The sequence below is a fragment of the Diabrotica undecimpunctata genome, chromosome 10 (assembly GCF_040954645.1).
Source record: "Diabrotica undecimpunctata isolate CICGRU chromosome 10, icDiaUnde3, whole genome shotgun sequence".
Classification (NCBI taxonomy): domain Eukaryota; kingdom Metazoa; phylum Arthropoda; class Insecta; order Coleoptera; family Chrysomelidae; genus Diabrotica; species Diabrotica undecimpunctata.
The window spans coordinates 26,952,437-26,976,328 of record NC_092812.1 but is presented as its reverse complement, the minus strand read 5'-3'; the positions used below and the strand labels follow the sequence as shown (position 1 = coordinate 26,976,328).

Genomic DNA, 23,892 nt, shown 5'->3' with positions numbered 1-23,892 from the left:
GTGGAAACAATATCTCAAAATACTATTCTCTAATAAGGATCCAGATAATAATACAGAGAACAGAAGTTATGAAAAAGAACCTCAAATATGGAAATCAGAAATTGAGGCGGCAATTAAAAAGCTAAAATTCATAAAAGCAGAAGGAGAAGATGGAATAACAGCTAAAACACTCAAAGAAATGAAAGAATTAGAAACGGAAGTAATGCTTAGAATTTGCAATGAGATCTGGAATACCGGAAAATGGCCAAATGACTGGGATAAACTCACGTGTATTCCCATATATAAAAAAGGATCACCGACAGATTGCAGTAATTACCGTTCAGTAGCATTGATATCACACGACCAAAGTACTTCTAACCATCATCAACGAAAGACTAAAATCAATTCTCTTACCACAAATTCCCTAAGAACAATGTGGATTCGTGCCAGATGGAGGAACAAGAGAACATATTCTTAATATTCGTCAAATTACCGAAAAATCTCGAGAGTTTAACGAAGAACCGTATTTATGCTTTGTTGGCTATTTCAAGGCTTTCAGTACTGTATAATGGGATAAAATGTAGCATATACTTAGAGAAATGGGTACAGTAGGAGGGTAAGGTGGAGCAACGGTAGGAGGAAGAAAAATCAAACACCTACGTTATGCTGATGATACTATTATATTGGTCTCATCACCAGAAGAACTGGAACAAATTATGAATAGGCTAGGCCCGATGAGTATGGAATATCGTTTGAAAATAAATATGTAAAAAACCAAAGTGATGATCATCGATAGAATCAGAAACATGGCAGCTAACGAAGTGGTCATACAATTTTATTACTTAGGCTCCGGTATTACTAACAATGGAGGATGGGAAGACGAGATCTGTCGCCGCACCACAATGGCCAGATTGGCAACAGCGAAATTCACAAAAATTTGGAAGAACACTGACATCACAAAAAACACAAAATTACGCCTTGTTCCAGGATTGATATTTCCTATCGCCACCTATGCTTCAGAAACTTGGTCAATAAAAAAGCCGATTCACAGCGTATAATGGCATTTGAAATGTGGGTCTACCGTAGAATGTTGGGCATACCATGGACCGCCCATCGCACAAATAACTCAATTTTAGCAGAACTTGACGTAAAAACTAGACTCATCACAACTATCAACCAAAATATCTTCTTCTTCTTGATGTGGCAATCTTTATCTTATCTGCAGCAGCGCGGAAAAGCTGCACAGATGTTGTATTGAACCAGATTCTGAGGTTCTTTAACCAAGATGTTCTTCTTCTTCCTGGACCTCGTTTTCCAAATATTTTTCCTTGCAGGATGGCTTAAAGGAGAGTATATCTGGATTCATTTCGCATAACCAAAACATAATGTGATATTTTGGGCATATAACTAGAAGAAGAAAAGGCATGGGACGAATGATAGTTAAAGATAACGTAGCGGGTAAAAGATCTAGAGGAGGATCTCCAGTACGATGGTCGCACCAAATAAAGGACATGACTGGTTACTCATTATCCGAAGCAAAACAACACGCACAAGATAGAGATAATTGGACAGAAATAGTCAAACAAATTACATGACGTCACTACATTATTACTAAGGAGAAAAGATAGAAAAGACTTTAACACTAACACACTTTAACACTGACGCAAAAATCCGCCAGTAAAGTCAGAGTTACACAACAAGCCATAGAACGTGAAATGCTGGGCGTGAACATTCGAGATCACTTAACAAACCAACAAAATAGGCAAAGGAACAGGCTTTCAAGACGTTGTCGAAAGAATGACGACGTTGAAGTAGAACTGGACAGGGCATTTATCGAGAACATAAGATGGATGGTGGACAAGAGGAATCATAGAAAGGAGGTTCAGAAACTCTAAGAGAAGCCAAGGACGATCACCAACTAGATGGACCTATGGCGTGCAAAGAGTAGCACAAGCGGCTCAGTCTAGAGAACATTGCAAGAAACTAAGGGAGGCCTATGACCAGCAGTGGACAATATTGGCTGAATGATGATGATGATGATGACCCCAAGATATGATACATTTTTAATTTTGCACAGGGTAAATGAAAACGTGTATCTTTTTGAATCATCTGAATTGTCAGCTTAACATTAAAAGAAAGCAGATTAAAATATATCTTACACTAAAAAAACTTCATGATATCACTGAAGTTTAAATATTATCTTTTGTTAAATTTATTTTTAAAGAGTTTAAGATTAGCTTAACTAACCCTATTCATCATAAGTGGCTCGACAATCCGTTGTGGATCTTGGCCAGTTCACAAAGAAGTCGCCACTCCTGTCGATTCCTGGCAACTTCCCTCCATCTTCTAACCCCTAGAATCTGTAGGTCTTCTTCCACATCATCAATCCATCTCATTCGTGGTCGTCCTCTGCTTCTTGTGCCCTCTGGTTGTGAAAATGTTAATCTCTTCGTGTATTCGTGATCTGACATCCTACCAATGTGTCCAGCCCATCTAAGTCTCTGCACTTTAACGAATTTCACAATATCTGGATCGGTGTATAACATACAGTTCAAAGTTGTATCTTCGACGCCATAGCCCATTTTCATTTACGGCCCCAAAAATCTTTCTAAGAATTTTTCTCTCAAAAATACCAAGAAGTCTTTTATCATTTTGAGATAAGATCCACGTTTCAGCCCCATATATCAAAACTGGTCTTATTAAGGTCCTGTATATATTAAGCTTTAGTGCACGTTTTATATTTTTATTTTTTAAATGTCTCTGGAGGCCGTGAACAGTTCTGTTTGCTATTGCTATGCGTCTTTTTATTTCGTCGCTTGTCGTGTTTGTTGCGTTTACTAGCGATCCAAGATATGTAAATTCGTTGACTTGCTCAAAGGTATGGTTGTTAATTTGAATTCTTTGTTGGATATTTCGAGGGTTTTTAGAAACCAACATATTTGGTTTTTTCCTCGTTTACCACAAGTCCTAATTCACTTGCTGCGTCCGCAAGCCTTGTAAAACACTGCACCATGTCTCTCATACTTCTGCCCACTATAACTATATCGTCAGCGAATGCGAGAATTTGCGTCGATCTATTAAAAATAGTTCCATTCATTCTAATATTTAATTGTCTGATTGCCTTTTCCAAGGCAATATTAAAGAGCAGACACGCCAACGCGTCTCCCTGTCTTAGACCATTATTAATGTCAAAGAACGTAGAGTTTTCTCCTTCAATTCTAACGCATGAGCTTACGTTTTGCATTGTTAGGTGGGTCAACTTAACTAACTTAGGTGGGATCCCAAAGTCTATCATTGCATTATATAATGCAGTTCTTTTCACACTGTCATAGGCTGCTTTGAAGTCAATGAAGAGATGGTGTGTTTCTATGTTATATTCTAGGGACTTTTCTAGAATCTGCCTATGTGCTTGAATTTGATGTGTAGTTGACTTTCCAGCAGTAAATCCGCATTGATATTGACCAACAATATCCTTTGTAAAATGTTTAAGTCTTTCAGATAATACATTGCCGAAGATCTTATACGCAGATGCTAACAGAGTAATGCCTCTATAGTTCTTACACTCCAGTTGATCCCCCTTTTTATGCAATGGACATATTATTCCCTTCAGCCACTCTTCTGGTACCCATTCATTCTGCCATATAAGTACTATTAGTTTATGGATTGCTGCAAAAAGTTGATCACCACCTTTTTTATACATTTCCGAACAGATGTCATCGATTCCTGGGGCTTTATTGTCTTTGAGTTTTAGGATCGCATCTGACACTTCTCTTCTTGTTGGGTCTTCACTGTGTAGTTGACGTTGTATATTTTGTTCATTTTCTATATTGTACTCTCCTTCAATATCATTTATATTTAGATGTTCGCTGAAATGTTCTGCCCATCTGTTAAGAACTGAGTTTTTATCATGTAGAATTTCACCGTTAGTGTCTTTACAAATTTTTAATCGTGGTTTAAATTCTCGACGGCTAATATTTAAGGATTTGTAGTATTTCCTCGTTTCATTTTTATCGAATAAACTTTGTATCTCACTGAGAGTGTTCTGTTCGTATTCCCTCTTCTTACGTCGATGGATACGTTTTTCCTCTCTTCTAAGACGTCTATACTCTTCTTTTTTTTCTCGGTGTACAACCTGCGTCAATGGTTTTTTGATATGCTGCGTTCTTTCTATTTGTGGCCATTTCGCACTCATGATCAAACCAATGATTTCTTTTTTCTGACTTGGTTTTGCCCAATATTTCAACGGATTTCTGTAACACAATATCTCGTATATTTGCCCATAGTTGGTTAATATCTTCTTCTTCTTTTAAGTTTTTTGTCCTTATTTGGTCTTCTATTTGCTGTCTGTATACATTTGCAATGTCGGGATCTTTTAGTTTATTAATGTCGATTTTTTCTCTCCTTCTTCCCATCTCCTTTTTTAAATTGGATATTCTCTCTTTAAATCGTGTTTTAACTAGATAATGATCACTATCTATGTTTGCTCCTCTAAAAGACCTAACATCTAATAAGTTAGAGCAATGTCTTGCATCGATGATTATATGATCTATTTGGTTAATCGTTTCATTATCAGGAGATTTCCAAGTTCCCTTATGTATATCTTTATGGGGAAATCTTGTCCCAGCTATAACCATGTTCTTAGACATCGTAAAGTTTATGATTCTGAGACCGTTATCATTAGATTCTACGTGTAGGCTCTCTTTTCCGATGGTGGGCGAAAATATATTCTCTCTTCCGACTTTGGCATTAAAGTCTCCTGCTTTTATTTTGATGTCATTTTTTGGGCACTGATCGTACTCTCGGTCTAGTGCCTCATAGAACATGTCTTTTTCATTATCCTCTTTTTCTTCCGTTGGAGCATGGATGCTAATAATGCTTATATTAGCGAACTATAACTAACCCTATTAGCTGTTTTAAATAATTTTCTGACAGATTGACACATATAGGTTATAGTGGGAGATGGCGCAGGATAAATGACTTAAGCGCAGAGCGCCGCCATCTTGAAAAAATTTTGTTAGGTTCGACCGCTCCAACCCCTAGTGGCGCTTGTGCCAAATCTTGTACCGGTGTGGAGTTAAATGCGGTTTTGCGTCAGGTATTAAGTTAGTGTCAATTTTTCTACGTAAAGGGGGGAAATTACACATTTTCCAGGAGTGGAAAATTGTACAGTGGAGCACAAACAGAGGGAGGATTCGATCGCCGGCGCAGACTAGTAACAAACGATCAATATAAGCTCTCCTCCCCACGTCGCAACCTCGCCTCTAGCAGTTCAGAATTTCCAACACGAGCGGCGTCTGAAAGTAGTCATTATATTCTCAACACTGGTAAGGTCCGGACCGAGTTGTGAACTGTGAATGTTGGTGTTTGACATATACCTAACCTATGTTTTTCTTGGACTTTAAAATTTTTGGTGAATTAAATTTCACCTAATTTTGTGTTGGCTTTCTAAGAACCAAGTTTTAATTTTTTTATTTTTTGTTTTTCAAGTGATGATAATTGATGCAATGAGAGTTCACACCCTTTTTGCACTTTTTATTCATGTGACACATTTTTCCTTGTAAGTTGAAATTTTTTTCTATAATAATTTGGGTCATATTCCTTAAAATTACATACTGTTTAATAGAAAACACAACCGCTTTACTATCTTAAACAGTAAATACTTGCACATTACTTTTGACATGTTTTGTTCTGGTAAACAAACCTAAAATTTAAAATAGCGAAAAACTATTTCAAATTTTCAGGTAAGTAAATAAACTATAGCGAATTTTGTGTTTTTGGATGCGATTTGATTTAAATGAACAATTTTTTATAGGGCACAAATTTTTAATAAAATTTGTTGATATAATATTCCATGCTCACGTGTTATTAGGGGTCATTGTCTGTTATATTTAAGCAAACCAACAAATATGACATTTACTTATATTTAACTTTTATTTATATTAAAATAAAATACATAAGGTGCTTAGGTGCGGCATGGCTAGCAATTCCCGGACTAATGTTTAGAGCTACTCTTACATAACCTAAAAGAGAATGAATGATGGATACATTTTGTAAAGATATTTATGACTTGTTTATTTGTTTATTAATCACTTATGATTTATGTTTTTAGAATATACTTAATAATAAAACTTTTAGGTTCATGCACTAATTAATTTTTATTTTTTATTTACATTATTAATATTATTTAATCTACTAAACATTTAATTAATTTTGCTTAGATTTCTCAAGAAATTACCTTATAGTAATTATTCATGTCAACCTCTAATGATATATTCTAAACTTCGATAATTATTAGCGTCCTAACAAAATATTAATTGCTTACTTATTGTTCATCTAACCAGTAATAATTATAGGTAGACTAATTCGGCAATTTTTAATTACTTTATTGTGAAAATTAACTATATTTGTAAAATTAAAAATTTATCTGACTGAAAATCGCTTCAAAAAAATTAGTTTTTAAAAAAAAATATTACGGAAAATATTTTTTTTTGTAACTTATAAACAAAAAAATTGCTCTAATAATTTGTGTTATATATAAAGCTCGGATTTATAGGCAACAAAAATTGAAGAAAAAGGCGCCTATATAGGCAAAGATTTTTATTAAAAAAGGCAGGAATATTAACATTTAGACAAAATATAGGCAATAAAGGAATATAACTTATTATTTATTGTACAAAGTGAATTAAAGTAATATTAACTTAAGGCAGGTATATTTACACATCATAATCATAACATTAGTATAAATAAACTAGTAACTAAATAACTGTAAATTAATAATTAAACGAGCATATTTCAGAGCGGATAATAAATCTGGCATAATTTGAAATTCCTAGAAAAATGTCCCATTCAAAACTTTAGCAACATTAGATAAAAACGAAAAACCTTCATTCTTGTCGAAAACATATTTCAGTTTTTTTTTTTTAATTAATTGACCGTTACTTCCAGGTGCCGATTTAATTTTCGTCTTTAAATTATCTATTAATTTTACTGACTCACATAAATTTATCTCTTGTTTTTCTAATAAGGTAATTGTGGTAACTATTAATTTATAATTGTCATTGATATAAGCGAGTTCCTGTTTCAATTTGGGATTTTTTATTATTTTTTTTGCTTCTCGAATGGCTTCGGAAATATCATCATCAAATTCTGACATAACTAATTCTATTTCATTGCAGTGTTCAAAGTAAAAAAAACTGCTTCGAGCCAGGTTCCCCACCTTGTAATTACTGGTTTAGGTGGCAAAGGGACACCGGGAAGTCTTTCTTTATATATTTGCACCCTCAACGGAGCCTTTACAAAAACTTTTTTCATAAAATTTATAAAATTATTTACCAACGGAAACAGATTTCTTATTTCTTCAGCAATTCTATTTACCCCGTGGGCTACACAAGTGCAATGAATTAAATTAGGATAAAAAATCTTTAAATTAACAGCAGCTTTTAACATACATGCCGCAGCATCTGAAAGCATTAAAACTATTTTATTCACTGGTATAGCGTTGGGTAAAAAGAGGTTTGTTAAACTATCTTGTATAAATCGACTTATTGTTAAATTGTTGTTTTTTCCAACTCTTTAACGGAAACTAAATAAGGTTTTCTCGGAAAGTTTTCGTTCAAAATTCCAATCATTAAATTAGCTATATACCTGCCGCATACATCTGTCGTTTCATCCACGATAATATACAAAAAATTGCCCTCTAACTCCCGCTTAATTTTTGAAATACATTCCACATAACATTTTTCCACAGTATATTTTCTCAATGTACTCTCGTCCGGTAAGGATTTATTAAGATATTTTTCGAAAAAGCATTTAAAACTAGGGTTATTAACTTTATATAGAGGAATGTTGGATGCAATCATCATCTGGCATAAATCAAATTTAAATGCGTCTTCCTCCTTTTTTTTTGAACTGCTTAAACTATCCCGCAGAGATATTTGGGCTAACTTAGAGGAATTTGATTTTTCCAAATTACGTTTATGAAGTGGGGTTCCACAATGCTGGTCAATAAAGTATTTTTTTCTACTTGAAATCTGAGAATTTAAAAAAAAAATAATTAGAATTCTAAAACCGCTTTAGAATTTAGTTATGTTGTGGGACGAGAAAAGAAGTGAAAAAATAAAACTTATCGATTTGCCGCATGGTTTACAAAATGCTCCATCTCCTTCTAGAGAAAGTTCCGAATAAGGTGCGATCCATAGCCTTAATTTAGATGTCATATTTTCACACAAATGTCTAAAACGTTTTAAAACGTGTTCTTTGCTTTTCGGTATACGCAACAAAACTAAACTAGGATATAGCAATTTGTGACTAAACTCTGATACAGTAACCGACTGTACAACTGATATGATAATAAACTAATAAAGCTTAGGGATTTCCAAATAGTTAACCCTCAAGTCTCGATCAGGTACATTTTCCTAGAAATCTGTTATATAAACAAACCATTGATATTTTGACCCAAAATTTTATTATAGAATGGTTTAGTAATAGAATATTATCATGGGTAGTACCATGAAATTTTAAAAAACGCACAAATAGGCGGAATTTGCGAAAAAAGGCAAAAAGTGCAAAAAACAATTATAATAGGCAAAATAGGCAAAAAAGGCATTTTGCCTATAATCCGAGCTTTAGTTATATATACATATTACTTTAAAAAAATAGTATTTTTGAGGTGCGTTGCAAGCACTTTACTAAAGAACAGTTCATTTGTTTAGATAAAATTAGTAACCTGATAAGATTTTAATTTTAATACATGTAAATCATGATGTCTAAAAAGTCTGTTTTAATCAACGGGATCGTTATTTAAACATTGAAAAAATGTTAAATTTTGCACATTTTTATTTTTTTAGCAACATTTATGCAAAAAGGTTTTTTTTTTTATTTAGAAAATCGCATCGACCAAATGGCCATTAGCGAAAAATTAGATTACATTAGGTACAATTACTTCAATACAATTTGGTTTATTAAATATTGTGGTACTTATTAATGTCTTTCAAGAAATTCAGAGTATTGTTAAAGTTACAGTCTGCACCTAGAGCTTCTATAAGTGTTCCTGGTATCTTGTTATTGCTTCGTTGTTGATTGTAGAGGGGACATTCACATAGTAGGTGCATTATTGTTAGTGTCGTATTACACGTTTCACATCGCGGCGGTTCGCACTTTTTAATTAAGTAATCATGCGTTAACCTAGTATGTCCGAGTCTGAGGCGCGTTACTATTATTTCTTGGCTTCTTGACTTAGGTAACACATTCCATGCCTCTATGCTGGTTTTCACTTGTTTTAATTTTGAATTCGACACATTCCATTTATTTTTCCACGCACTTAAGATTGATTTTTTTATATAAGCTTTTATATCCGTTGATACTGATGTGTTTACGATCTCGGAAACGTCACTCACTATCGCGTCTTTCGCACTATGGTCAGCAGTTTCGTTGCCTTTTATTCCTATATGGGATGGGATCCAGATGAAACTTATCTCATTATGATTGATATAAGGCAAAAAGGTTTCATTAAAGATTGGTTATGTTGAATATCATATCTAATTTCTTAAAACGATTGTAAATAAATTTAATATTATTATTTTTTAAGAATTTGCAATAAACTAAAAAAATAATAAAATAAAAAAAAAGAAATTAAAAATTTTGAATCTTGCAGGAAAAGTCCTATGAGATTTTATATTTGAACAGCTATTCAAAAAAAAAAATAAATATGTAAATAGTTTTAATATACAGATATTTAAATTTTTTAATAAAAAGTTGCTATTGCTTAATTATAAAACGTTTAATTTTGACAAAGTATTATACATCTGTACCTATATTTTTAAGATATGGAGTAAGATTTTAAGATTGGGAAATTAATATTTTAATTAGATTTTCCTCCTAATAGTTTTTGAAAATTATGCTAATTTGTTTATAAAGTGTTTTTTAATAACGTCCATTGAATTAAATATTTTGGAAGCTAAAAATTTTTTCACGTATTAAAAAAAGTTGCTCTAGGACCAGCCAAAATAGTTTTTCTCACTTACATTCACCATTTAGTTATTTATTAGCATTGAGATTTAAAACTGTCAACCAATTCTTCAACTCAATAATGGCATTTGTAGAGAATTATCTACCTTTCTTCAACTGTAAACTGTATGTAAATACTTTTAGCATTTTTCAACATTTTGAACAATCATAATCAACATATACAGTTTACAGTTGAGGAAGAGGTAAATAATTCTCTACCATTCCTTGACATGAGAATTGTAAGAACTACAAATAATGTGTTGAAGACCAGATGGTTCAGAAATCCCATGTGTAGTAATAGATTTATAAGCTAATACTCACATCATCCAAACAAGATGAAAATGAACCTTATAACAGGATGAAAAGAACGTGTTTTAAGGCTTTCTCATCCAGATTATCTACAAGAAGATCTTCAATTGCTAAAAAATATTTTAATCGAGAACTCTTATCCTCCAGATATGAGCATCCAGATATGAGCATGAAAAAAGCATCCTATGTAGGATGCTTTTTTCTAATATTGTTAATATAAATAACTTAACATCATTTTCTGCTAAATCTCAGAACATTGTACCCTACAATCAGAACATATATTATCATTCACTACATTTTTGTTCTCTTCTCGATGTTCTCGTTTTTGCAATATCAAATTTAGTAGTGTTATACGGGGTAGTTGAAAAGATAATTACGTTTTTGTAATAATTATTTTGCTTTTTAATTTATCGGAGCAATAGAAAGCATTTGCTAAAAGTTTTAATCTTTTGCACATCTGTACGTTAAACCCTGAACTGGGAAATATTCTGCAAACAATAGTTGAACCATCTCCTATATCTATTTTCATCCAAAGTGCCCTAGGATACCTCATATGTAACTATACGTTCATTATTAATGACGATACTGTGTAGTGCCCTCTTGGTAGTCGCCTCGTTTTTTTCTATCATATTATAATCGTTATTTCTCCCCTTTTATTTAACGCTATAATTGGACCAATAGCAACAGAGATATGATGTAATGCCCTTGTGCAATGCGGCCATTGTCCCGTCTCAACATATTCTCTCTCCTTTCCAATGATGTATCATACGTCACGATCCGATAAGCCGCTATACCTCCACAACAAAAAGAGCCAAACATGACCAGTATGAATCTTAGATTTTCATGGAGGCGCCGATACTACTTCCCATCGGCGCATCCTCCAAATCACAGATTTTGATCCTGTTCTAGCCCCTGTACAGTTTTAAAGGAAATCTTTTGTGTGCAAAATAAGACACTCTTTTAAAGTTAAAAAAAACATCCAGCTATTTTAAACGTATACTATTTCTGGCGATATCATTTCTATTTACCGAAACTCTTTGTTTCTTTTGTTTATTAAATCGGGCTATTATATATATATATATATATATATATATATATATATATATATATATATATATATATATATATATATATATATATATATGTCTTAGGAGTACATTGTAAATTTACAATATGATAACAAACTGTTAATGTTTTGTAAACCTATCCTAACATATGGTAACAATACCATATGTAAAGGGCTTATCTGAAAAATTAAAGAGGATAGGAAACAAGTACAGTATTCAAAACAACCAACAGACAATAGAGATCAAAGAACTGTATCCATAAAATGCCCGACGAATGCAACAATTTCTATGTGAGGAAAACCGCAGGACCACTAAGGGTCAGGATACACGAGCACGAAACATACATCAAAATCACATACTACACAAACAAATAATACAAAAACATACAAAATAGTCAAAATTTGATATCCTGAAGGCGCAAACACCACCCTCCAATTTTTTCAACTAAAAGCAAAACCTATGTTTCTGAAATTATTTTATTGTGGCATTTTACTTTATCTATATCATAGTTTTAATGGAAAATAACCACAAGTTCAATTTAAAATACGTTTATTTTGATGTTTTAATTTACACTTCGATAACTGTTATTAATAATGTAATGTAATGTAATAATGACAAATGCTAAAAAAATGTAACATAACTTATTTTTCAAGGTTTTCTGACAGCAGAACATAATTTCTTACAAAAGAAATATAAAAAATAAAATCACTATTTCTTTCTTGATTTTTCGTTTCATTTAAAGAAAAAGGAACTAAAATATATAAACTTTCTAATTAAAATATATTATTATGAACACACCTGCGAAATATTTACAAGTAACCTTTTTCTAAATACAATTCTTGTAAACATATGCCTTGCAGTTGCCGCACATGGGTCGGGAACATTTGCTGCACGATATTTTTGTTTTTTTGTCATTCTTTCGATTATAGATACCGTATCTCTTTCGTTTCTGGTTTTGATTATTTAATTCTCCCCTCTCTGCTTCAGGTAAAGCTTTCTTTAGTACTCTACTGATACCCATGCGAAGCTCCCTAGGTAATCGAAAATTGTACAGTCTTACATTGAGATATGGTTCTGCAAGTTGTCTTGCAAGAATTTTGTAAAAGGTTTTTCTCTCTATGGCGTGGTTGATTTTATATTATCCATGTAAAATGTGTGCACTGCCACCTACAATATTCAATATTAAAAAATAATAGTCATTGGCCATCGCCTAGTTTGCCGGTTAGTAGAATATGTGGTACATTTTTGATTTAGTGTGTCCACACCGCCTTTTGTTTGATTATAGAAGCAAATGATTTTGGGTTTACCAGATTCTATGTCTTCACATTCGGTATAGTGCATCATTAAGGATATTAACACAACTGCCTTTCCTTTTTTTGAACGTAGGAAATTATAGTGTAGTTATTTGTAAAACCATAAATAGAAGATCCTTCAGTTTTGCTCCGACTTGGAAGGAACTGCATAGGTATTTCCTTTTTGTTTCGCTTGAGCGTACCAATATAGGTCAGTCCTCGTTTTTTTAATGCATCCATGACTTCTATGGATGAAAACCAATTACATGCTGTGACATTTCGGTCTGAATTAGCAATTGGATGACACAGTCTCAACACCGCTTGTGTTGGTATCATGAAACATCTTTCCTCATTTGTTACAGAAAAACCATCACTATCCTTACCACAGTAAATATAGCAGTTATAGAAATAGTGGGTACTTGCGTCTGTTAGGGCCATAATTTTCAGTCTATATTTCCGAGGTTCATTAGGTATGTACATGCGAAACCTACATCTACCGCGAAATCCTATCAACATTTCGTCGATACAAGAAAATTCTCCCATAGAATAACAGTATTGGCAATTTTTTACAAAACACTCAAATAACCAAGACACTGCTGCAGTTCGATCATTAATTTTACGTTCTTCTCGATCATCTACATTATCAAACCTAAAACAAAAGCAATAAAATATTTACACTAACTATTCAGTCAACAAACCTCAGATGTGCTAGCAACACATATACTCTTTTCAAATACATAATGGATCTGAGTATGTCTCGTCCCGTTCCATCTATTGCAAATTTTTCTTGCAAGTCTTCATCATTTGACTTAGAAATTGCAGAGTAATAAAAGATAGCGATAAATGCTCTAAATTCTTTATTTGTTAGTTCTTTCAGATCTGTTCTATCAGAATTGCTAAATTTATCTTGAAATAACAATATCTTTTCATTTTGTTCGTAGAATTATATCGTTTTACATATCCTCAGTGAAAAGAAGACTCAATGTTTAAGGGATCGAAGACATCACCACATTTTGCAGGTCCTTTCAACCCCAGAAAAACTTTTACCAAATTGTGTTTTGTTGTTCTAATATTCCAACCTGAATTGACCGGAACAGCAGACCACTTTAAAACTTTCCATTTGTTATTTCTGGCCCCTCTTCTTTTTCACCTATAGCCTGACTTTCTTGTGTAATTTATCGAATCACAGTTGACTTGCATATCTGAGTAGCTCACGAGTACACCAACTTAAAGGTAGATGGCGCGGCCTGCATAAATGCTAAATTTGCAAGTTTTACATGGATTTAAAAAGTACTGGAGGTCCGCCTGACACCACACCGCTAGTTGTGGGTTAATCATACCATGATATTTTAAGCGTACTTATAATGACAGTAATATAATTATTTAATCCTTGTTTTTGCTCTTTCGACTTACTTCAGTCACCTGTTTTCACTAGACACCACTGTGATAGCTGCTCGTGATAGCTCAAAAATTGAGTGATATCAAAGAGCTATTAAAGCACGTTTATCTTTGGCATTGTCAGAGATATTCCATGTTTCTTAAATAGCTTTAATTAACTTGTTATTTATATATTTTTTTACTTGTGTCCCATCTAGGCTGGGAAATAAAGCACTAAAAAGCACTAAATCCACCAATTTTGAGTCTTAAAGTACCAGGAAAGTTTGTGAATAAAATTTATGTTGGTAAAATGAAAATTGTAATTTGTGTATAAGGAAAATATATTTCCAAAGTACATGGAAAATGAAAAATTTGCAATTCAGCAAATATCGACAAAAGTGAGTTCAATTGTCTGACTCGGGGGTTTTTGAGGTCGCTGAATACGAATATGATGGTCCTAGAGCCATCTGATGCCCAGGGTAGACATCATCTTTTGGAGTATGTTAATTTCATTCAAAAGCAGTCAAAAGTCATTATTCGGGGGGTTTTTGGGGACGGTGAACACGAATATTACGACGGCGATGTTCTCCAAGGTACTTGGTGCCCACTGTAACCTCGTCTCCTAAAGTTTTATGTTAATAAAAATCTTAAATAACAAGTTAAAAAAAACTTTTGAAATAAAAAACCATCTAGAAATAATTTTTGACTGATTTTGAATAAAAATAACATAAAACTCTAGAAGACAAGGTCCTCATTGGGCTCCACATTTGGAGCCCAATGTGGACCTTGTCTTCTAGACAGGATCATCATCATCATTTTGGCTTTACAACCCTGTGTGGGTCCTAGCCTCCCCAAGAATTTTTCTCCAGTCGTCCCTATCCATCGCCTTCCTCCGCCAAGCACGTATTTCCATATTTCTCATGTCTTCATCGATGTTATCTAGGAATCTTGTTCTGGGTCTTCCTCTTCTTCTTTGACCAATAGGTCTATCAAGGAGCGTTTTTCTAGCTGGGTCGGTTTGCTCCATCCGCATAACATGGCCTACCCACCTTAGACGTCCTATCTTTATGTGTTTTACGATATCTGGTTCCTGGTATATCCTATAGAGTTCGAAGTTGTATCGTCTTCTCCAGACACCATTTTCATTTACCGCTCCATAGATGCGCCTTAGTATTTTTCTTTCGAAACATCCTAACATGTTTTCATTACTTTTTGTTAAAGTCCAGGTTTCTGAACCATATGTTAGGACTGGGCGTATTATTGTTTTGTAGAGTTTTACTTTTGTATTTCTTGATATAACTGTAGATTTAAAAAGGAGATTAAGCCCAAAATAGCATCTATTAGCCGTGCAAATTCTGCGGTTTATCTCTGCGGTAGTGTCATTTTCAGTATTGACGAGCGTTCCCAGGTATACAAATTCGTTAACTGCTTCGATGACGTCATTTTCTATAACAAGTGGCCGTAGTGTTTGTGGTTGCGTACCTATTTTCATGTATTTTGTTTTGTTGGTGTTTATTATTAAACCCATTTTTGTAGCCGCTTCCTTTAATGCTACGTACGCCTCTCGTGCTGCGTTTTCCGTTCTCCCAACAATATTGATATCATCAGCATATGCTAAGATTTGCACAGATTTGTTATATATTGAACCGGTAGTTGTGATTTGTGACGTACGTATTACTTTTTCCAAAGCTAGATTGAATAGTATACAGGAGAGTGGGTCTCCCTGACGTAGCCCGTTATTTGTTTTAAAAGGTTCAGAGAGTTCCCCCTGGATTCGTACTTTGCATTCAACTTTTTCAAGGGTTAGTTTGGTTAAACTTACCAACTGATTTGGTACTCCTAGGTCTATCATTGCTCTAAACAATTCTCTTCTATTTACAGAGTCGTAGGCTGCCTTGTAGTCTATAAATATGTGGTGCGTGTCTACACCGTATTCCAGTGTTTTCTCTAGAATTTGTCTTAGGGTTGAAATCTGATGAATTGTTGATTTACCACCTCTGAAACCAGCCTGGTATTGTCCTATTATTCGCTCTGCATATGGTGCCATACGATGGCATAGTATATTGGAGAATATTTTATACGCTGCATTTAGGAGCGTAATTCCTCGATAGTTAGAGCATTCAAAGATATCACCCTTTTTGTGTATGGTGCAAAGTATTCCAATATTCCAATCATTGGGAAGGGACTTCTGTATCCATATTTCTTTTATAAGCTGCTGTAGGGCTATTATGATATCGTGGCCACCTTCTTTATATAATTCCGCTGGGAGATTATCTATTCCGGGTGATTTGTTTCTGGCTAGTTTGTTTACAGCGTCTTTAACTTCCAGGATCGTTGGTGGATCCTCCTCCCTCTCGTCTGCTCCGCTTACCTCGCAGCTTTCGTCTTCCGGGTTTTCTTCTTCCTCTATATTAAGTATCTGGTTAAAATATTCCGTCCATCGGTTTAGTACGTCTGTTCTTGTTGTTAAGAGATCGCCATTTAAACTTCTACATTGATTTGTGTTTGCCTTAAATTCTTTTCTGTTGATGTTAACTTTCTTATAGAATGTTCTGAATTCTTTCTCTCTGTTGAGGTTTTCTATATATTGAAGTTCCTTTTTTAAGTGGTTTCGTTTCTTCATTCTGTGTATTTTCTTTTCTTCTCTTCTCTTTGTCTGGTAATTCTCTATACTTGTTCTAGTTCGGCGGGTAAGCATTTTTGCATAGGCTTCATTTTTTTTCTGTGTTGCGTCTTTGCATTCATCGTCAAACCAGTGATTTTTTCGGGTACAAGTTTCTGTTCCTATTTCATCTTGTGCTGCTGACTCAATATCTTCCCTTATCCTGTTCCAGAATGAGTCTATATCTCTCTGGTCTTCTTCGCCTAGACTTTGATTCCTTAACCTATTGGTAACATTTTCCCAGTACTGTTTTGCAACAGTTGCATCTCTCAGCTTCTGTACATTCCATTTCTTTCTATTTATTTCTTTTTCTTTGTTGGAGTTTGAAATTCTAGCCCTTAGTGTTGAGATCACTAAACAATGGTCTGAGTCTATGTTTGCGCCTCTATAACTTCTGCAGTTTATTATGTCCGTTCCGTGTCTTGAATCTATTAAGATGTGATCAATCTGACTAGTTGTTCTTAAATCAGGGGAGGTCCAGGTTACCTTGTGTATATTCTTGTGTTCAAAATAGGTGCTAGCGACGGTCATGTTCAGTGCTGCTGCTAAGTTTATCAGTCGTAATCCATTATCGCTACTGATGTTGTGTAGGCTATGCCTTCCTATAGTCGGCATAAAAACATGCTCTCGTCCTATTCTTGCATTCATGTCACCTAGCACTATTTTAATGTCATTTTTGGGGCATCTTCTGAAGGCTTGTTCTAGGTCTTCGAAAAACTGTTCTTTAATGTCTTCTAGTTTGTCGTCGGTCGGGGCATGTGCATTAATTAAACTGTAATTAAAGAATTTACCTTTTAAGCGTAAATAGCACATTCTTTGACTGTAGGCTTTAAAATCAATAACTAGGCCTTTTGTTCTTTGGTTTACTATAAATCCCACTCCATCTATGTGTTGGTTTTCATTGCAGCTGTAATATATGGAGTGGGTTCTCTTATCAAGAATGCCTGTTCCCGTCCATCGCATTTCCTGCAGTGCCAAAACATCTACTCTGTACATGTTCACTATGTCTAGTAGAGATGCGAGTGCTCCAGCTCGGTACAGGGTTCGGGTGTTCCATGTTCCTAATCTTAATTCCATTTTTCGTTTGCAGTGTCGTCGTCGTAAGTTCCGTCCGGCTAATAGTCCTTGAGGTTCCGTAACATATGATTTTTACAGGAAGAGGTTGTTAGCCTCTAGCCTAACCCCCAACCTGGAGGGCCAGGGACTCTGTTGGGTTGCCATGCCAGTCTGTTTTGGTTCACGGGTGGTATTTTATTTCCCACCTACCCGCCAGTCCTAGGACTGGTTAGGGCGTTCCCCTATCCACCACCTGGGGACGCGTCCGATGGGCGACAGACAACATCCACACGGACAGACTTCTAGACAGGACCCCCCCAGTAATGACTTTTGACTGATTTGAAATCAAAATAACATAAACTCCAGGAAACGAGGTCCAACCTGGGCACCAGTTAACTCGAGGAGCATCGTCGTTATCATATTTGTATTCAGCGACCTCGAAAACCAACGAGTTATGATTGTTGACAAATTTTTCATTTTCTATGCACTTTCGAAATGCATTTTTCTTATGCACAAAATGCAATTTTTATTTTACCACCATAAATTTTGTTCACAAACTTTTCTGTCACTTCCCCAAATCGAATGCAAACAGTTGCACAGCTCTTCATTTTGGTGCGGAAAATTGGTGGGTTTAGTGTTTCGTTTACTCAACTAATAGTTTTATCATTGATATCTATGCATATGCTTTTTGTAGATATATAAATATCAGATGGAACCCAAAGGGAATCAATTTATTTGTGGCTTTCATTCTATCCTGGTTGATGCTGTTTACTTCTATTTAGTTAGCATTTTCTTCTCTTAAGTTCCTTCTATCTCATTTTTGCTTTCATTTCGGGCCTTGTTTATTTTCTTTTTGGTTTGTCGGACAGAATTCATCTTGGGCATCTGCTACGGTTTTGGTAACTGTATTGTTAAGTCTGTTAATATCATCTGTTCGAGGTTTTAGGTTTCGGGAGTTTAGGGAGGGAGTCTCTAAATGGTTATTTCTTCAACTACGGTTATGGTTAAACACTGTTTTTATAAGAATAATAGTGCAGTGTTTATGTGCAAAAGCATCATATACGTTAAATACCACAGTTTTTAAATGCACTGTTGAATAAGACTTTAATTTCCAAGTAGAAAAATAAGACGTGGTTACCATTTTTATATTTGGAATTACAATTTTGACAATCTTCATCGCTGGTTTATGACAAGTATAACAAAATACACACACATATAGTGATCAACCTTACCCCTAAGGATGTATACCATTTTAAACTGGGATCCACATGTCCGAAGATCAAACCGGTCACACTTTGCTATTGAAGTGGTACCTATCTGACCCCCAGGCTTTTCCTCCACCCCTCCTCAGCGTGTAACTTACATGAGGAGGTTTGTGATCTGAAAGTTACTTTAGGTGCCCTGGGTACTGGAACGCCCTCTGTTTTTATTCACTGTGGTTAGGCTACCTAACTGTAGGGGTAGCACACATATCGGCTTTTCTCATTATAACAAAATTTTAACTTTTTTGACTTGATCTGTCATACGACAGATTCGAACAGTATAGTGCTAGTTAATTATTTTTATAATTCAAATATGTGAATTTAATAAAATTTTATATTCAATTTAGTTTTGGCTCTAACCTAGTTTTAGTTTTAAACAACTTTTGATTAAAATCATTATAATGCCTTTATTTTATATTCTGTTGAATAAATAATGCATTTACTCATTACCGTACATTCATTTACTATTTAATTATAGTAACTTTTAATTGGATTTATCAATTTAATTAATTACTTTTGCTATTTTGTTTTAATTTATCTTCCATCTGTAATACCTAATATATTTTGGGATGCAAACACGTTGATCTACTAAAAACTCTTATGAAAAATTTTGAAGCAAGTAAGTAAATAAAAAAAAAGATAATAATTAATTAATATAAAGAAAAATACAGTGGAAGCAATAAAAATAATTAAAATAAACGATGGATTAAAATTCCGCCTGGATTTTTGCCGATTTGACAACATGCTTCCATTTCTTTGTGTCTTGTGTAATCTCTATATGGTATTTCTGATTTTGCTGTAGAATGATTAATATATTTATTATTTTGACGTACATATTTCTTATTTATTTATTTATAGTCTTTTAGCACTAACACTAAAGACACAATAATTTATAACATTTATTACTTAATGCTACAAAATTATGTATTGGACTAACTCTCTACAATTTAATTTTCTTTATTATGTTTGTCCCGTTACTCTGGAATTCCGTCGAAGTTTCTCGGCGGATTGTTGATTCGTTTGAAAGTTTCTCGGCCCCTCGTGACGTTAGAGCGTCGTTGCTTGGTAATCTTGAACACCTGGTTTATCGTTCGCCTAATATGACTGGAACAGTGTTGAATGGTCTAGACCAGTGTTTATTGACAGTCCGCGGATCCCTAGATCAACATTGGTCTAGACTATAGACATGTAGCTTCTTTGAACGTTTCGTGACGTCAACACATCGCCGTTAGAGTGGAGATCAGTAGTGTGGCGAGTGGGCTGATACAATAGTATAAATTATGTCTTATCTGCGTTAATTATTATACAGGGCATGCCTACTACAGGGCAGAAGATTTGGTGGTTTTTTATTTCATCGTTTCCAGAATTCGACTATCGTATTTAGCTGATTTCCACGATGGTTGAGGATGTTTCTAACATTTATTTAGTAATAGCAATTTAGTGACATATTGATTTTTAAAACATTCTGAAATCCTGGGCCTTTGTAAACATCTGTTGAGTTGGTAAAGCTGGGAAGGTTTCTTCATGTGGTTTCTTTCACGTTGCCTTCTTAAACGATTTTTATTTAGTAGAAGGTTTACTCCTTGATAGAGAATATGAGATAGAAGGTATAGGTGTTTTAAGCGATATTTGTGTTAATAGCATTAAATTCTCCATGATATAATTTGAACAAAGTCAAAGTATATCCTCTAGAGTGGTGTGTTGTTAAGGTATTGCTTTTTTATTTTAAACTAAACTAAAACGAAGATACTGTGATCACCTACTCTTTTATATTTAACATGATGTTTGTGTATTTTCTTTTACAGTTGTATCATTCCATTTGTTTCTGGTCCTCAGAGAATAACTAATTTCTGGTGGGATGATTTTTTACACTTCATCTCTTGATATCATTCGTCCTAGTATATATGTCCAATTTCACTTATTATTTAGTGTTAATATTTTCTTTATATCCTCTTCTTGTGAATGGAGAAGGCTACTCCTCTGCAAATATCTTCATATATCCTGTGTATATCATTAAGTTTACACACACACACACACACACACACACACACACACACACACACACACATATATATATATATATATATATATATATATATATATTTATATATATATATATATATATATATATATATATATATATATATATATTTATATACAGTGTGACCCATTTAGATTGGAAACGCCTCTATAAAATTTGAAGTTGTTAACCGATTTTAACCAAATTTTTTTTTTAATGTCATGTAATAAAAGTCTATTGCAGGACAAAATATGGAATATTTAGTTAAATTTTCAGGGCAGTCTACGATACTTTTTCTTCGTCGAAAATGGAGAAATTGTATTAGCGATTTTTTTATTAAAAAAATTTCTACGCCACTGGATTAAGAGTGGCTTCAAATAGCTGTGACAAAAATTTCATTAAAATATATTTATTAATAACGAAGTTATGACAACTTAAAATTTTAAAACTCACTAAGCTACGAGTCAAAAAAGAACACCCTGTATCAACAGATAACCATAAAACTAATTATTTTTCAAATAATTTTAATAATAAAAGACAAAATAATAGACAGAAACATTTTTAAAATAGCATAAAAATTTAATGCAAGTAACTCACTTGCATTATTATTAACTTTACATGCTACAACTTAAATCTCAGTTGCCATGACAACGATATTACTGTTTAACATTATTTGTGCATACAAATTTCAGTGCTAGCATAAATTTATGCATAATATCTGCAACAATATTTACTTCACATTCTTTTAATAATATTTTGTGTCATGGTTGCAAGATTAAGTTTGATAGAAAAAAATTGAAATTATATGTCTTTTGGGAGATAACGGTAGAAGTGCCAGGGAAGTTTGTATAATATTTAATGACAGACATGTGAATCGTCCTAATATTAGCTGCGGTACGGTAAACAAAATTAATAGAATATTTAATGAATATGGTGCAGTATCAGAACTAATTTTAAAAAATAACCAGTTACAAAGAAGAGGAAATGATCAAATCATTTTAGATCATTTCAGAAATAACCCTAATGCCAGTTTAAGGAATGCCAGTTTATATTTGAATGTGCCTCGAGAGAGTATTTTGCGATGTCTTAAAAACGTGTTGTTTACCGACGAAGCCACAGAAGCCACGATCATCACAGAATTGTCGCTATTGGACAGCAGATAATCCCCATTGAGTAATAAACTGTAAAAGCCAGTATTCTCAAAAAATCAATGTCTGGTGTGGTATACTGAACGAGCGAGTTATTGGTCCTTTATTTTTTGAAGAAAACTTGAACTCACAGAACTTTTTATAATTTTTAAACACCGACTTGTGGGATGCTATTCATGAGCTCTCAATTAATGAACGATTAAATTTGTATATCCAGTTAGATGGGTGTTAAGTTCATTACGCCAGAACCGTGAAGCAATGGCTAAATGAAAATTTTCCGAACCGTTGGATAGGCTGGGGTAGTCCGTTGATAGATTGGCCACCCAGATCTCCAGATCTCACAATTTTGGACTTCTTTCTCTGGGGAGTTACCTAACAAAAAATTTACTAAACCCGTGCAAGAGACGTAAACGAACTTCGTGCAAGAATTCGACAGGCATGTGCAGTAATTACTCCCTAACAACTAACAAATGTAATTAGGAATATTCATAAACGCTACGACAAAAATGTATCCAATTAGATGGTGGATTGGTAGAGGCAACTAGGATTTAAACTAAAATTATGTTTCCATGTTTCTGTTAATACAGAGTGTTTTTTTTTCTTAGTGAGTTTTAAAATTTTAAGTTGTCCTAAATTTGTTATTAATAAATATATCTTAATGCAATTTTTGTCATATAGTATATTTGAAGAATAAGCTGGAGTGAATTCTCAGAATACTAATCTTCGCACCTCGAAATACATAGGCGTGCACATCTTCTAACTAAAACGTAATCTTAAAAGAAAAGTTTGCGTTAAATTTATTTGGATATTTAGAACAAAGTAATTAATCCAATTCAATACTGGTTTAAAATAAAAAGATATACATAAAAAAAATTCTATTATTTGTGAAACATACAGTTAATATAAAATACAATAAATTATACTGAAACGTAAAATACATACACAAAAACTGTAAGTTTTTATATATTCCTATTAATAAATAATAATATTCTTAATACTAATAATATTGCAAATAAGAATGAAAATTATATTAGCAATAAAAAATAAATAAAAAATAAACAATGAAGTTGTCGGCAATTAGTTCAAATGTAAAATAAATTTCTGAGCTACAGTTTAAAGTTAAGCTTCCTCATATTCTGTTTGAGACGAAGTGTTATCCGATCCGGGATGAATTATTATTATAGGTTCTATACTGCTATCTATTATATGATCAAGCTCCCACATATTTTTCTCAATATCCATAACGTGATTAATACATTTTTGCCAATGTTCCGTGGTTACTTCGGATATTGATTTATGAAAAAGAATAGTAACATCTGACAATTTAAAAGTTGTATTATTTCGAGCAACGTTACTTTTAACTTCGGCCTATACTAATTCAATCGGATTTAGTTAGCAATGATACGGTGTTAGGCGAAGTATTTCAATTACTCGTTTTTTGGCTATTTCCTCAATGACATACTTTTTATAATTTTGTTTATTAATTTTAGCAAGCTCTAATATTTCTGCTTTTGTCATTGTATCGTCAAAGATTAAATTCTTAGAAGTTAACGACATTGCAATTTCATATTTCCTCCATTAAGTAGTTGGTAAACGTTCAACTAATCTAGAGTGGTAACTTGCATTGTCCATCACAATAACTGAATTTTTAGGTATGAATTCAATTATTTGTTCGAAATATTCTTCAAACACGTCTCCGTTCATCTCTTCGTGAT

The 23,892-nt window shown here is 33.5% G+C and overlaps 1 protein-coding gene across 5 annotated transcripts in view; it reads left to right on the top strand.

The window, feature by feature from the left end:
* The first annotated feature begins 5,092 nt into the window (after nt 1-5,092).
* GluClalpha (glycine receptor alpha 1) overlaps nt 5,093-23,892 on the top strand; it is a 283,088-nt gene continuing 264,288 nt past the window's right edge. For 2 of the 5 annotated variants that reach the window (XM_072545998.1, XM_072546000.1), the window contains exon 1: nt 5,279-5,536. In XM_072545998.1, coding sequence (XP_072402099.1) covers nt 5,469-5,536 — 68 coding nt within the window. In that variant the 5' untranslated portion in view covers nt 5,279-5,468. Of the gene's footprint in view, nt 5,537-23,892 lie in introns of all 5 variants that reach the window. The other 3 variants (XM_072546002.1, XM_072546001.1, XM_072545999.1) reach the window with 3 other exon arrangements.